The 15,732-nt window shown below is 43.4% G+C and overlaps 1 protein-coding gene across 1 annotated transcript in view; it reads left to right on the top strand.

Annotated features, from left to right (window-relative positions):
* The first annotated feature begins 14,697 nt into the window (after window positions 1-14,697).
* The window catches only part of KIF26B (kinesin family member 26B), a 570,886-nt gene continuing 569,851 nt past the window's right edge, over window positions 14,698-15,732 (top strand). Inside the window, exon 1 of the mRNA XM_073628022.1 lies at window positions 14,698-15,284. Coding sequence (XP_073484123.1) covers window positions 15,222-15,284 — 63 coding nt within the window. The 5' untranslated portion in view covers window positions 14,698-15,221. The remainder of the gene's footprint in view (window positions 15,285-15,732) is intronic.

The raw sequence follows: 15,732 nt of genomic DNA, 5'->3' as shown, positions 1-15,732 counted from the left end.
TTCGTTAAACAGCTAATGAAACAAAAGGTCAACTCAAAGTAAATCTTACAGTCCAATCAGCTGATTAATTTTGTGCTGGAGGTTGCATTACTGGTAAAGTGCATTCCTGAAAACTGAGTGAGAAGGGTGTTGTATTGCATTTGAGCAAAGGAGAATAGATATTGTCATTGTGTGTGTTAAAAGATTCAATAAACAAACGACTTTCCAAACTACGAATCATTATCACGAATATATATACATACATAAATATCGAATTTCAACGAATAGGAACAAAATTATAGCGCATATAACGAATGAATTCGACATGATTTGAGATTCATTATAACGAATATCGACACATTACAAAAATAACAAATTATCCGAAAACGTATTAATGTAACATAACGAATATAACAGAACGAAATTATGTATTTTACGAATGACAACGAACCAAAACTAAACAAAATTTTCCGTTGTGCACAAGTCTACGGCAGGAATGTACACGGGAGAGGTGGGTGGAGACAAAGAGGTGCAGGCACTAGGAAAGAGTAGATAGGTGACAGTCAGGAAGGGTAGAGGGGGAAGTGCTAGGGACGCCGATCCAGGGCTGGAGCATCCCAATAAGTACGCTCCATTGAGTGACATTGTTGAAACCAGTCAGGGACCAGCACTGCTGGAGCTGAGGGACTCTCCTAGCTGCTGGGGGAAGAACTCTTCCAGTGAGAGTGGGGGGGAAGTGAAGAGAAAGGAAAGACAGATTCTGGTGGGACAGGACTCAGTTCTTAGAAGGACAAAGAGGGCAATCTGTAACAAAGAACTGAAGCACGGAACTGTATGTCGTCTACCACGCGCTTGGGTTCAGCACATCACAGATCTGCTGTACAGATTACTGGGAGGGGCTGGGGAAGAACCAGCTGTCATGGTGCATGTTGGCACCAATGACAAAGTCAGAGGCAGATGGAGTGTCCTAAAGAACGATTTTAGGGACTTGGGAGCTAAATTGAGGAAAAGGACCTCCAAGGTGGTCTTCTCAGAATACTACTGGTACATCGAGCCACACTAGAAAGGCTGAGGGAGAAAAGGGAAGTAAACAAGTGGCTGAGTAGCTGGTGTAGTAAGGAGGGGTTTAGGTTACTGGAGGACTGGGTCGACTTCTAAGTCGAACACCAGTACTATAGAAGGGACGGACTTCACCTAAATGAGGCGGGTGCAGATTAGCAGAGTAAAGACTGACAAAAAGTTAGAGGGGTTTTTAAACTAGGCGACGGGGGGAGGGCCCAGAGTTAGAGATAGTCAGCGTGGAACATATTCCAGAGAGTAGTATTGGGGGCATTAGTGGTAGGTTGACTAAAACACATAAGTAGGTAATGTAAGTATAGTAACAAGTCCTAGCTGCAATTTCAGAGCACCCAATAAAAAGGATAGTATGCGACCGGTCTAAACTACGGGTCATGTTCACCAATGCCAGGAGCCTGGCGGACAAGATGGGTGATCTAGAGATACTGTTGTACAAGGAGGATTTGGATTTTGTGGGAATTTCAGAGACCTGGTTCAACAGCTCTCATGATTGGCTGGCAACCATTCAAGGGTATACCCTTTATCGCAGAGATAGAGAGGGTAAAAAAGGGGGAGGGGTATGCCTATATATCAAGAATAATGTACAAGTGAATGTGAGAGATGACATCACTAAGGAAGCTAGGGAGGAGATGGAATCCTTATGGGTAGAGCTCCAAAGAGATGAAGCTAAGGGGAAAATAATACTGGGAGTATGCTATAGGCCCCCTAACCTGAGGGAGGAGGGGGAGACGGATCTCCTATCACAAGTTGGATTAGCAGCAAGGATGGGAAGTGTTATCATAATGGTGGATTTTAATTATCCACACATAGACTGGGCGGAGGAAACCATGCATTCGTCTAAGGCTCGCCAGTTGCTAAAATTCTTGCAGGACAATTTCATGGTTCAGATGGTAGACACACCAACTAGAAATAAAGCTTTACTGGATCTACTGATTACCAACAATACAGACCTGATCACGGATGTGGAAATACGGGGCAATTTAGGAAACAGCCATCACAGGTCAATTGGCTTCAGTATAAATCACACAAAAAGGAAACAGAGGGGGAATACAAAGACAATGAATTTCAAAAGAGCCAACTTCCCTAAACTACGAACCTTGGTAGAAGGCAAGAATTGGGATAAAATCTTAGGAACAAAGAACACGGAGGTGAGATGGGTTTGCTTTAAGAGCATATTAAATAAGGCATTAGCCAATGCATCCCATTAAAAAAATAAAAAAAAGGGAGGACAGACCATATTGGCCCCATAAAGAATGAGGAAGAACATCTTACATCATTACAAAGAATGGGGAGATGGCGAAGGAATTTATTCTTCTCCTCAGTCTTTATGAGGGAATCAGGGGGCTTCAGTAACTAAAACTGCAGTGTTTATCCTTATGACACATCACAAGAAGCACCTCCATGATTAACAGAGGGCAGAATTAAAATTAGACTTGGGAAACTTATCATTACTAAGTCACCGGGACCAGATGGCTTGCAACCGATGGTACTTGGGGAACTCAGTCAAGTAATTGCCAGACCATTGTTCCTAATTTTTACTGACAGTCTACTGACTGGAATGATACCAGTTGATTGGAGAAAAGCCAATGTAGCACCAATATTTCAAAAGGGCCCAAAATACATCCCTGGGAATTACAGACCAGTTAGCCTAACATCAGGAGTATGCAAGCTCTTGGAAGGGATGATAAGGGACTATATACAAGATTTTAGTAATGAGAACAGTATTATTACAGTAATCAGCATGGATTCATGAAGAATCATTTTTGCCAAACTAATCTATTAACCATCTATGAGGAGGTGAGTTGCCATCTAGATAAAGGAAGGTCCGTAGTCGTGGTGTATCTTGATTTTTGCAAAAGTATTTGACACAGTTCCCCATAAACATTTACTGTACAAAATAAGGTCCGTTCGCATGGACCATAGGGTGAGTACATGGATTAAAAACTGCCTACAAGGGCGAGTTTAGAGGGTGGTGATAAATGGGGAGTACTCAGAATGGTCAGGGGTGGGTAGTGGGGTCCCCCAGGGTTCTGTGCTGGGACCAATCCTATTTATTTTGTTCATAAACGACCTGGAGGATGGGGTAAACAGTTCTGTATTTGCGGACGATACTAAGCTAAGCAGGGCATTAACTTCTCTGCAGGATGTGGAAACCTTGCAAAGAGATCTGAACAAATTAATAGGGTGGGCAACTACATGGCAAATGAGGTTTAATGTAGAAAAATGTAAAATAATGCATTTGGGTGGCAAAAATATGAATGCAATCTATACACTAGGGAGAGAACCTCTGGGGAAATCTAGGATGGAAAAAGACCTGGGGGTCCTAGTAGATGATAGGCTGCAATGCCAAGCTGCTGCTAACAAAGCAAACAGAATATTGGCATGCAAGGGGATCAACTCCAGAGATAAAATGATAATTCTCTCACTCTACAAGACTGTGATCCGGCCGCACCTAGAGTATGCTGTCCAGTTTTGGGCACCAGTCCTCAGGAAGGATGTACTGGAAATTGAGCAAGTACAAAGAAGGGCAACAAAGCTAATAAAGGGTCTGGAGGATATTAGTTATGAGGAAAGGTTGCGAGCACTGAACTTATTCTCTCTGAAGATGAGACGCTTCAGAGGGGATATGATTTCAGTTTACAAATACCGTACTGGTGACCCCACAATAGGGATAAAACTTTTTTGCGGAAGGGAGTTTAACAAGACACGTGGCCACTCATTAAAATTAGAAGAAAAGAGGTTTAACCTTAAACTACATAGATAATTCTTTACTGGAAGAGCGGCAAGGATGTGGAATTCCCTTCCACAGGCTGTGTTCTCAGCGGGGAGCATCGATAGTTTCAAAATCTATTAGATAAGCACCTGAACGACCACAACATACAGGGATATATTATTGGGGAAGGGAATAATTATTGCGCTGCCCTAAAAAAGAGGATGAACAGTGAGTGGATAAGCTGCTACAAACCATGTGACAAGAATGAATACCATATATTAAATAAATGTAGCGCTAAATCAACATGTATAAGTGATTACTGTGCACGTGCATATAATGTCCCAAGAAAATGCCGTGTTGCTGTAAACACAAAAGTCCACAATCAAGGTAAGTGATCCGTGTGGCAATACATTCAACTTCTCAACGATGTACTCAGAAGTCTTCAAGGTAAGTGAAAAGATGGAATACGCTTACCGGCTGGGTTGGATTCTATTGCCATAAGCATAGAATCGATAAAGCTTTGTGCCTCCAAAGGCAAAAACATGAGATGATGGAGGCAAGGGTAGAGCCTCTATGGTGGAGGCAGGGGTAGAGCCTCTATCCGTTATGGATGTCCCTTCTGGTCCACTAGAACTGGGTCAGAGATGGTGTCCACAGATCAATAGTTCCTCGATGTATCAGAACATGTGGAGAAAAAAGGGATACTTCCACATAGTGTAACTCCGTATTTTTATTACTAAAAAATCGCAGTACAAGGAGCAAAAATAAAACGTGATCACGAATAAAAGCAGTGTATGGGGTAAATAATATTATAATAATATTATTTACCCCATACACTGCTTTTATTCGTGATCACGTTTTATTTTTGCTCCTTGTACTGCGATTTTTTAGTAATAAAAATACGGACTTACACTATGTGGAAGTATCCCTTTTTTCTCCACATGTTCTGATACATCGAGGAACTATTGATCTGTGGACACCATCTCTGACCCAGTTCTAGTGGACCAGAAGGGACATCCATAACGGATAGAGGCTCTACCCCTGCCTCCACCATAGAGGCTCTACCCTTGCCTCCATCATCTCATGTTTTTGCCTTTGGAGGCACAAAGCTTTATCGATTCTATGCTTATGGCAATAGAATCCAACCCAGCCGGTAAGCGTATTCCATCTTTTCACTTACCTTGAAGACTTCTGAGTACATCGTTGAGAAGTTGAATGTATTGCCACACGGATCACTTACCTTGATTGTGGACTTTTGTGTTTACAGCAACACGGCATTTTCTTGGGACATTATATGCACGTGCACAGTAATCACTTATACATGTTGATTTAGCGCTACATTTATTTAATATAGGGATATATTATTATAATACAGGATTTATATAGCGCCGACAGTTTACGCAGCGCTTTACAACATTAGGGCAGACAGTACAAGTACAATACAATTCACTACAGGAGGAATGAGAGGGCCCTGCTCGTTAGAGCTTACAATCTAGGAGGGAGGGTCAAGTTATACAAAAGGGTTATAGCTGTGGGGGATGAGCTAATGGAGAAAATAGTGCAGTTGTTAGATGGAGGCAGGATAGGCTTCTCTGAAGAGGAAAGTTTTCAGGGATCGCCTAAAAGTGGATAAATTTGGAGACAGTCTGACAGATTGGGGTAGGGGATTCCAGAGGATGGGCGAGGCTCGGGAGAAGTCCTGGAGGCGGATGTGGGAGGAGGTGATGAGGGAGCTAGAGAGCAGGAGGTCTTGGGAGATTGGAGATGGTGATTAGGTTGGTATTTTGAGAATAGGTTAGTGATGTAGCTGGGGGCAGAGTTGTGGATGGCTTTGTAACTTATTGTTAGTATTTTGAATTTAATTCGTTGGGCGAGTGGCAGCCAATGGAGGGATTGGCAGAGAGGGGTAGCAGACACTGAGCGGTTTGTAAGGTGGATGAGTCTGGCAGCAGCATTCATGATGGACTGAAGGGGGGATAGTCTATTTAAAGGTAAGCCAATGAGGAGTGAGTTGCAGTAGTCGAGGCGAGAGATAACCAGGGAGTGAATCAGGAGCTTTCTGGTTTCACTGGTTAGAAAGGGACGTAGTTTAGAGATGTTGCGGAGGTTGAGGCGGCAAGCTTTGGAAAGTGATTGGATGTGGGGCTGAAAGGAGAGTTCAGAGTCCAGGATAACACCTAGCACCCTGACATGTGGGGACAGGTGGATGATTTTGCCATTGCTCTTGACAGAGAAGTCAGGGGAAGAGGCACGTGGGGGAGGAAATATTATAAGCTTGGTTTTGGACAAGTTGAGTTTGAGGAAGTGGTGTGACATCCATACAGATATGTCGGTTAGTAAGTTAGTGATGCGTGAGGAGACTGATGGAGTGAGTTGAGGGGTGGAGAGATAGATTTGTGTGTCATCAGCATAGAAATGATATTGAAAGCTGTGAGAGGCTATCAGCTGACCCAGGGAAGAGGTGTAGATTGAAAATAAAAGAGGTCCAAGAACAGAACCTTGGGGGACCCCGACAGAGAATGGAAGAGGAGTGGAGGAAGTAGAATTGTAAGTGACACTGAAGGTGCATTAGGATAGGTAGGATGAGAGCCACTGAAGAGCACAGTCACGGAGACCGAGGGAGTAAAGTTTTTTGAGGAGGAGGGTGTGGTCAACCATGTCAAAGGCAGCTGAAAGATCCAGAAGTAGGAGTACAGAATAGTGTCCGTTGGTTTTTGCCGTTAGTAGGTAATTTGTGAGTTTTAAAAGAGCAGTTTCTGTGGAGTGTTGAGGGCAAAATCCAGATTGAAGGGGATCAAGAAGGTTATTTTTGATGAGGTGGTCACTCAGTTGGTTGTAAACCAGGCGGAGTTTAGAGGAAAAGGGGAGCAAGGAGATAGGGCATAGGTTGTTAACATTGGTAGGTTCCAAGGATATACAATGTAATACTGACATATAATCACACACATAGATTGGACTTGATGGACTTGTGTTTTTTTTTTCAACCTCATCTACTATGTAACTAGTAACAGCTTAACCGCCTCCCCGACCAGCCGCTGCAGTTATACTGCGGTAGGTTGACTGTACATCGGTTCGCCTTTTGACCACTAGGGGGTGCGCGCAAGCACCCCGCGGCGCCACACTGGAGCAGATGCATGTGCCTGGCGGTCGCGATGACAGCCGAGCACCCGCGATCGCTCCACACAGAGATAGAACGGTGATCTGTCAATGTAAACAGACAGATCTCCATGCTGTCAGGGGTGAGGAGAGCGATCTGCTGTTCATACTAAGTATGAACAACGATCGCTCTCCTCACCCAGGCAGTCCCATCCCCCCACAGTTAGAATCACTCCCTAGATAACACAGTTAATCCCTTGATTGCCCCCTACTGTTAACCCCTTCCCTGCCAGTGACATTTACACAGTAATCTGTGCATTTTTATAGTACTGATTGCTGTATAAATGCCAATGGTCCCAAAAATTTGTCAAAAGTGTCCGATCTGTCTGCCATAATGTTGTAGTCCCGATAAAAATCGCTGATCGCCGCCATTACTAGTAAAAAAAAAATATCTGTATATATATATAAAAATGCCATAAATCTTTCCCCTATTTTGTAGACGCTATAACTTTTGTGCAAACCAATCAATTTACGTTTATTGTGATTTTTATTACTAAAAATATGTAGAAGAATACATATCAGCCTAAACTGAGGAAAAAAATGTGCTTTTTTTTAAAAACAAATTAGGGATATTTATTATAGCAGAAAGTACAAAATATTGTGTTTTTTTCAAAATTGTCTGTCTTTTTTTGTTTATAGCGCAAAAAATAAAAACCGCAGAGATGATCAACTACCACCAAAAGAAAGCTCTATTTGTGGGAAAAAAAGGACGTCAATTTTGTTTGGGTACAGCGTCGCACGGCTGCGCAATTGTCAGTTAAAGCAATGCAGTGCTGTATCGCAAAAAATGGCCTGGTCATTGAGCAGCCAAATCTTCCAGGGCTGAAGTGGTTAAAAATGCAAATAAAAAATGATGAAAAATGTGGCTATTCTGCATTTATCAGCTTTTTATGAGCCATAAGCTTTTATGGGAGTATAGTTTTGCTAGTAAAAAGCTAAAAAATGCTACAGCTAAAGAACACTGAAAAACACTACTACAAAAACTCTACTGCTACAGCTTTCTACAGCTAACGTTAACGTCCAGTGTGCATATGGCCTAACCTCATAACCACAAAGTAAACCTATCAAAATTAAAACTAAGATGTATGATAAAACATACATAAACAGAAGTTACCTTCAGTGAAAGGCACACATTAAAACAATAAGTATAGTTGCAGATACAGGCAACTAAATGTTAATGGGAATCTGAACTTTCTGCATCAGGGTCAAGCTTGGTCCTTTTCCTACTTCCTGGACTTCATTTTGATCTGTGATTGGGTGTCTGGCAGTAGCAGCCCGTCCATAAGTCTAATCTACGCGCCCGGCCTCTAATCTACATGCAGGGCGCCGAACGCATGGATTTCAATGTTTTTTTTTTTGATGCACATGAATAGAGCCTGAGGCTCTAATTAGCTTAAAAAAAGGGTGGGCTCGGGGCGCAGAGCACTATTGTGTGACACACAGTTGTTTGACAATAGCGAATTAATATTGTCTTCCTGATTCTCCTCCCAGCCTAGAAGTCCTAGGACTCCCTGGCCAATTGGGTCTCAGGACACACTTCCTGTTCGGCCAGGAGGAGAAGCAACGGCCCTACTCTTACTTCCCCCTGCCTCCTAAGGTAAGGCCTCTGATTGCCGCCTTCTCGTCCGTCTCCCGCGTGGGGGGGGGATCGGTCGCCGCATTCCTGTCCATCTCCCACGTGGAGGGGGTCGATTGCTGCATTCATGTCCATCTCCAGCAGGGGGGTGTATCGCCGCATTCCTGTCCGTCTCCCGCGGGAAGGGAAGGTAGCCAACTCCCCCCCAGTAGTTCTAATCAGAATGCAGTTCCACAGGACATGCCTGTGACATAGGGGCCCTGCAGGCTCATCCTCTCTGCATTGCTTTAAGATTAGGATCTTATAGCCAGGTCCTGGCATCACTCAGATTTCAAAGAAGGCTTTTTTCCCTACTGGAGCCAGCCCCTTTCCGCACTGCAAGGGTTAAATTCTTGTTAAGTCTAGGGGTAGATGACTAAGGGGAATTTACCTTATTCCTTACCTCCCACTGCTCTCCTCTTGTCTCTGAAGCTTTGGGTTGTGGTTGGGTCCTCACCTTCCTCCCATGCGAATGCGATGCAGGACTATTGGTCAGCATGTGACTGTTGGCCAGAACGTCTTAAAAAAAAAAGGCTTTGGGGACTGGTCGCACAGATGGAGGGAGCTTGGTGAGGCTTAAGTTAAGTATTACACCCTATTCCTTTACCCCTAGACCTAAAGTGGTTGTAAACCTCAGACATGAAATATGAACAAAGCATATGCTTCTATAGTGTGTACTTGTTTCAATTAAGAGTACTAAGTGTAATTTCTGTCTGCTGATTCGTTCCTCTGTTATAAGCATGATTAACTTCTGATTAATTTTCCTGAAACCAAGAGACAAAAAGTGACAGGGTAGGGACCTCCAGTTGATTTACAGCTTCAGCTCTGTTTCTGTGTACTATGTGAAGGGAGGGGTGGGGGGGGGGGTGGGGCGTCCCTTTCCCTCCAATCAGCTCTTAGAGTTCTTCTCACTGAGCTCTTCAGAGTGTAAATTCAGCTCTGTGTTTATCACCCGAGGTTAGTTCACTTGGGAAATTGAAGGGTTTACAACCACTTTAAAGAGGAACTTCTGCTGGGTCTGTAAAAACTAAAAGTCAGGAGCTACAAGTACTGTAGAGTCTGACTTTTTCAAGACAGATACTTACCAGCCCATGGAGTCAAGCGCTGTCTTCATACAATCCAAAATCTTCAGCATTATCTTGAGCCCTGCACTGCCATCTTAAATTTTGGAGGTGGCTGTGACTTCCTGCTCAGTCACAGCCGGCTCCCCAAAGCACATGCAGAAGATGAGTAATACCTCTGGACCTGGATGCAAACTGCCCCCACAGACAGTCAAAGTCCCTAGTCACATGTAACTGCTTGCACATGTAAACAGCACTGCTGGCCACGGCTACTCGCCCACATAGTATGCATGAAAGTAGCCTCACACCTGTGCTTACTGTATGTGTTTAAGTGCATTTTTGTAGTTTGTTGTGAATTGGGGGAATAAACGAAATAAACAAAATATTCCCTTACCTGCGCAAATGTGTGTATGTATGATAATAGTAGGGGCTGCTCGTTGTGAAGTATAAAAGCTTATGTGCAATAGAAAATAGTAGTGAACCATGCACCCTACTCAATAACTAAACATATAACATAATTACAAATTAATACAAAATTCAAATAAATGCTAAATATATTGCAACCAGGTTGCTACCATAAAATGATAGTGCAAATTATATACATATGTGCCAATCACTCATTGATCACACAATGGCTAACAAAACTCTCCAATGTGTACCAATAAAGTCTTATAAATTTATGCTGCAATGTCCAAAATTAGAAATATATGTGAGCAAAGTCCAATTGGTTCCCATCAAAAGATATCCTAATGTGATTCCATTATCCAACAATAAAATGACTAGTACCTTCCTCCACCAACCCCTACTCACCGGATTTATATGACCCCCATTACAGAAGTCACATACAGCAGGTTGATACAAATAGACTCCCGGAGTTCATCTCACGAAGTCACGATATGGCAAAGAAATCTCCAGTGGCAAATTCGGTCGAACTATACGGCCAACGATTTAAATGAGCATTGCAAATGCATGTGGAACTGTACCCTGGATTTGGGGACTGCGGTGTAAACAAGCCCTTATCCTCCTGATGCTTGCAGCACAGGTTTTTCCTTTTCTTGTAGTTTTTGTAGTTTGTTTATATGCATTTTTACACACATCAATGCATGTTTTTGATGCGTTGTAATATTTCATGCATTTTTTGTACATGTAATGACAATGACATGTAATATCTTCTGTGACATCATTAGGCATCATCAACTTTGGATCTGTCATTCCTGCTGGTTTGTGGTGCGTAGATGTGCTATCTGAGCAGTCATGTCCACTGTGCCATGTTTTTTGGCAGCAGCTACTGTTGCACTGTTGATAGAAGAAGAAGCAGAGAAGTTTTGATATCCCGTTCTGTATAGATCTCATTGTTGATGTCCTCCTAGGTCAACTAGTCTCAACCAGGGTTCCTCCAGAGGTTTCTAGGGGTTCCTTGAGCTGTGGCTGGTGAAATTGATGATGCCTGCATAGTCCCAGGGCCAAGGCCAAGGCCATTCGGCCGAGCCAGCGGCATTGCACCAATAATCTATTTAGCGCTTTGTAAGGGGGGAATCTGAGCACCACTGCATTTTTCCCACAGATCCCTGTTTAATTGGTTTTAGCAAGGGTTCCCTGACATCTGATAATTACTTCAAGGTTTTCTCTTGAGAAAAAAGGTTGAGAAAGGCCGTCTCAGTTTTGTTGGGAATGTAGAACATAGCCCTCACTCCCACCAGCTGTATTAATTCTTTAGTACCAAGCGTGGTGTGCATTGATATTAAACGGGTAATGATGGATATCATGAGCTATTATTATATATGTACCACCAACCTTCTTACTCAGATGACTTGGAACTAAACCTAACTTTTAGAAAACTGCAAGCAGGCGGCTTTTTATTGGAAAATCGACATGCTATGGGGTTGATTTACTAAAACTGGAGAGTGCAAAATCTGGTGCACCTGTGCATGGTTGTCAATCAGCTTCTAAATTCAGCTTGTTCAATTAAGCTTTGACAATAAAAAAAAAAAAAAAAGGAAGCTGTTTGTTTTCTATGCAGAGCTGAACTAAATTTTGCATTCTCCAGTTTTAGTAAATCAACCCCAAAGTCTCTTCTGCAATAATATAAATGTACCAGTCTGCTCGCAGTTATCTAACGAATGTATACTGAGTTGCGTATATGCAGCGGAACGCGCATTTCCAGCACACTTCGGCTGTGCCGGAATGGCGGACTCCCATGCGCATGTGCAGGATGACATCGTCTCCCACCAGCCAAAAAGCCAGCACCTGGGGAGATGATGACAGCAGCCAGTGAGAGATGTAACTGTTGCGTTGCTGGAAAGTGGAGGTGAATATACTGAGAAGATTAGTTCTTCTTCCAATGGGACTTTTCAGGTACATTTAAATTCTTTCTGGCACAAAAGAGGAAAATCATATACAATTTTTCAGCTTTTATTACATTGTACTAAGGCTAGTTCTTGTGTTTCTACACCTTCAATTATTGACAACACTTAAGGATCATAGTTACCCTTTTTCCCAGGTTTAACTTAACATTATACTGTATGCAATCTAAAATTTACAATAAAACTGAATTTAAAGTTTACAAAATATTCAGTAGAACCAGGATTTTTCTTGATGCATTTCATGAACTACTTTCACTTCTTTAGGAGAATATGGACAGTGGGTACGAATCTATAATCACTTGAGACCAGGCCTTTTCTGGCACTATTTTTTTACAAGTTTAAATCAGTAATTTGCTAGAAAATTACTTATAACCCTCAAACATTATACATATTTTTTTTTTAGCAGAGACCCTATGGAATAAAATGGTGATCGCTGCAATGTTTTATATCACATGGTAATTGCACACGCGCAATTAAAAAAAAACATACACTTGATACGAGATAATGAATTGAAAAAAAGAAAAGAAAATGCAATATATACCCAATTTCTTTTTGTAAAATATAAAAGATAATGTTATATAAAGTAAATAAACACCTAACATGTCCCGCTTTAAAATCACACACGCTCGTGGAATGGCGACAAACTATGACACTTAAAAATATCCATAGGCAACCCTTTAAATTTTTTCACAGGTTACCTGTTTAGCGTTACCGAGGAGGTCTAGCGCTTGAATTATTACTCTAACGTTTGCCTCACATGTTTGGTGTGAACAACGTTTATATACGTGTGCTCAAAATACGTATAGGTTTTCTTCTGCGTGTGAGCACCTATTCCTTGTAATAGGAATAAGGAAAGACAGGTCCTCTTTATGGAAAGATCTGGGGACAAAAAGACCCCAAATCTCTTCTTTACCTTTAAAAGCAAAAGATACAAAAAAAAAAACTGACACTAAGTGAAAACGAACTGCCACTGACATCATCAGTGACACTAATACAGTGATGAGTGATAATTCTATACACTGCCACTGTACTAATGACGCTGGCTTGGAAGGGGTTAACATCTTGGGTAATTAAGGGGTTAAATGTGTGCCTAACAATGCGTAATGTGTGCTGATTTTTACTAAAGATCTCTTTGCTTCAACTCCCCTTTGCAGAGAGAAGAAACAGAGAGAATGTTCCCTCTGTACAGAAAGCCCTGTGTAGATTGTCAACACAAGGCTCTGGGCTGTGATTGGACAAAGCCGATCAGCGGGTCCTGGCCATGATTTATCAGTTGTTACAATCACAGCGGGTGTAAGCGGGCAATACATTGCCACAAGTGGTTAAAGATTTGTTTTCCTTTTTGACCTGTAGCCACTATATTTTTCTGTGACATTCAATGTAATATGGTGTGTCAGGGGCTCTGGTATGATGGTGGAAATCTGATGTGATGGTTGGACGCCTGATGTGATGATGGGACTCTGAGGTGATGGTTGGACCTGTGATGTTATGGTTGGAACTCTGATGTGATGGTGGAACTCTGATGTTATGGTTTGGCATCTGATGTGATGGTGGAGCTCTGATGTGATGGTGGGACCTCTGATATGGTATTGGGACTCAGATGTGATGGTTGGACCTCTGATGTGAAGGGGGGCTCTGGTGTAATGGTGGGACTCTGATGTGAAGGGGACTTAGAAGTGAAGTGGGGGCTCTAATGTGATGGTTGTACCTCTGATGTGACAGGGCCTCTGATGTGATGGATGGACCTCTGATGTGATGGTGGGACTTTGATGTAACTGGGGCTCTGATGTAATGGTGGGACTCTGATGTGATGGTTGGACCTCTGATGTGATGGTGGGACTCTAATGTTATGGTTGCACCTCTGATGTGATGGCGAAACTTTGATTTGATGGTTGGACCTCTGATGTTATGGTGAAACTTTGATTTGATGGTGGACTTCTGATGTGATGGTGGGATTCTGATGTGATGGTTGGACCCCTGGTGTGATGGTTGGACCTCTGGTGTGAAGGGGGCTGTAGTGTGATGCTGGACCTCTAATGTAAAGGGGGCTCTGATGTGAAGATGGGATTCTAATGTGAGGGGGTACTGTGTGATGGTTGGACCTCTGAGGTGAAGGGGGCTCTGATGTGATGGTTGGACCTCTGAGGTGAAGGGGGCTCCGATGTGATGGTTGGACCTCTGAGGTGAAGGGGGCTCTGATGTGATGGTTGGACCTCTGAGGTGAAGGGGGCTCTGATGTGATGGTTGGACCTCTGAGGTGAAGGGGGCTCTGATGTGATGGTTGGACCTCTGAGGTGAAGGGGGCTCTGATGTGATGGTGGGACTCTGATGTGACGGGGGTTCTGATGTGATAGTTGGACCTCTGATGTTATGGTGGGACTCTGATGTGAATTTAACTTCATCAAATCGGTTGAGTGTGTCTCCCCAGGCTCACTAACAGGTAACATTTATGCGTTTTACATTCAGAATGTGGTGTCATGGGATTCTCCGCCCGATAAAGGTTGGAAATTGCTGGCATAGAACACTTAGTCCCACTGTTTTAGTAGAAATGAACCTGTTGGTCTCCACTGATGACAAAGGTAAAAAGGTGGAGGTCTCTCCTACAAAGCCATGTTTAATATGGAAGTAAATGGCTTTCCTCCATGAGGCAATGAGTGTGTGCATTACAAGCCTCTCTCCGGAGCTCATATACAGGACCCAGCCTCCTATAAAACATGCATCAAACAGCCGGCAATTCCAGCAGACATGAATATTTCTCTTTTATGAGCGGCTCTCTCAGATGTACATAACAAGGCGGGAAAGAATGGGGCAATGAGCAGACATGAGGAGGAAATAGTCGGCCGCCAGTAAGTGTCAGTCAAGGTGTGCTGTACACCGCCTGAGAGAGAGAAGGCACATCCCAGCCCAGACACTGGAGGAGGGGGATGGAAAGCTTCCCCAGCAAGTCACTGCCGACACCAGAGAGGAGAGCGGCTGGGCTGTGCGGACACATCTAGGTGACTGTATAGAGGGGACAGCCAGGCTCCTCCCTGACACCGAGCCCAGCACAGGCTTCTCTCCAACTCCCCACACTCCGCACACACACCAGGCTGCTGCCTGTGAATGAAGCATTGATGTGTGCCCGCTGGAAGTGTGCGCTTTGTGTTCTCCTATACACTGCAATCATCTGCCGACCACAGGAGGGATCGATCATCGGAGACCAGCTCTAGTCCTTGCCAGGCTGATCCCTACCTCTCCGCACATCTGGATGTATCACCATGAGCTCAGTGACAGGCAGTAAGGACAGGATCGCTGTCACCTCCAGGAGCAGAAAATATGGGGTAAGTCACATCACAACCCTCATCAGAGCCAGGGGATGAGTGCCTGATAGGAGTTCAGAGGATCCCAGCACCTGGAGCAGCCTTTCCCTACCTATGTACCCAACAGGGACCCCTACAAAGACCACTTCATTCATCGTCACTGGACATATACCCCCCTTACATTGATGATCAGTGGGAAGAATGTCCCCCTTACATTGGTGATCAGTTAGAAGAATGTTCCCCTTACATTGGTGATCAGTTAGAAGAATGTCCCCCTTACATTGGTGATCAGTGGGAAGAATGTTCCCCTTACATTGGTGATCAGTGGGAAGAATGTCCCCCTTACATTGGTGATCAGTGGGAAGAATGTCCCCCTTACATTGGTGATCAGTTAGAAGAATGTTCCCCTTACATTGGTGATCAGTTAGAAGAATGTCCCCCCAACAATGGAGGTCAGTGAGAAGAATGT

Source organism: Aquarana catesbeiana, linkage group LG04, assembly GCF_042186555.1.
Source record: "Aquarana catesbeiana isolate 2022-GZ linkage group LG04, ASM4218655v1, whole genome shotgun sequence".
Classification (NCBI taxonomy): Eukaryota; Metazoa; Chordata; class Amphibia; order Anura; family Ranidae; genus Aquarana; species Aquarana catesbeiana.
Note: the sequence above shows the minus strand (reverse complement) of the source record. Positions and strands in the feature narration are given on the sequence as shown.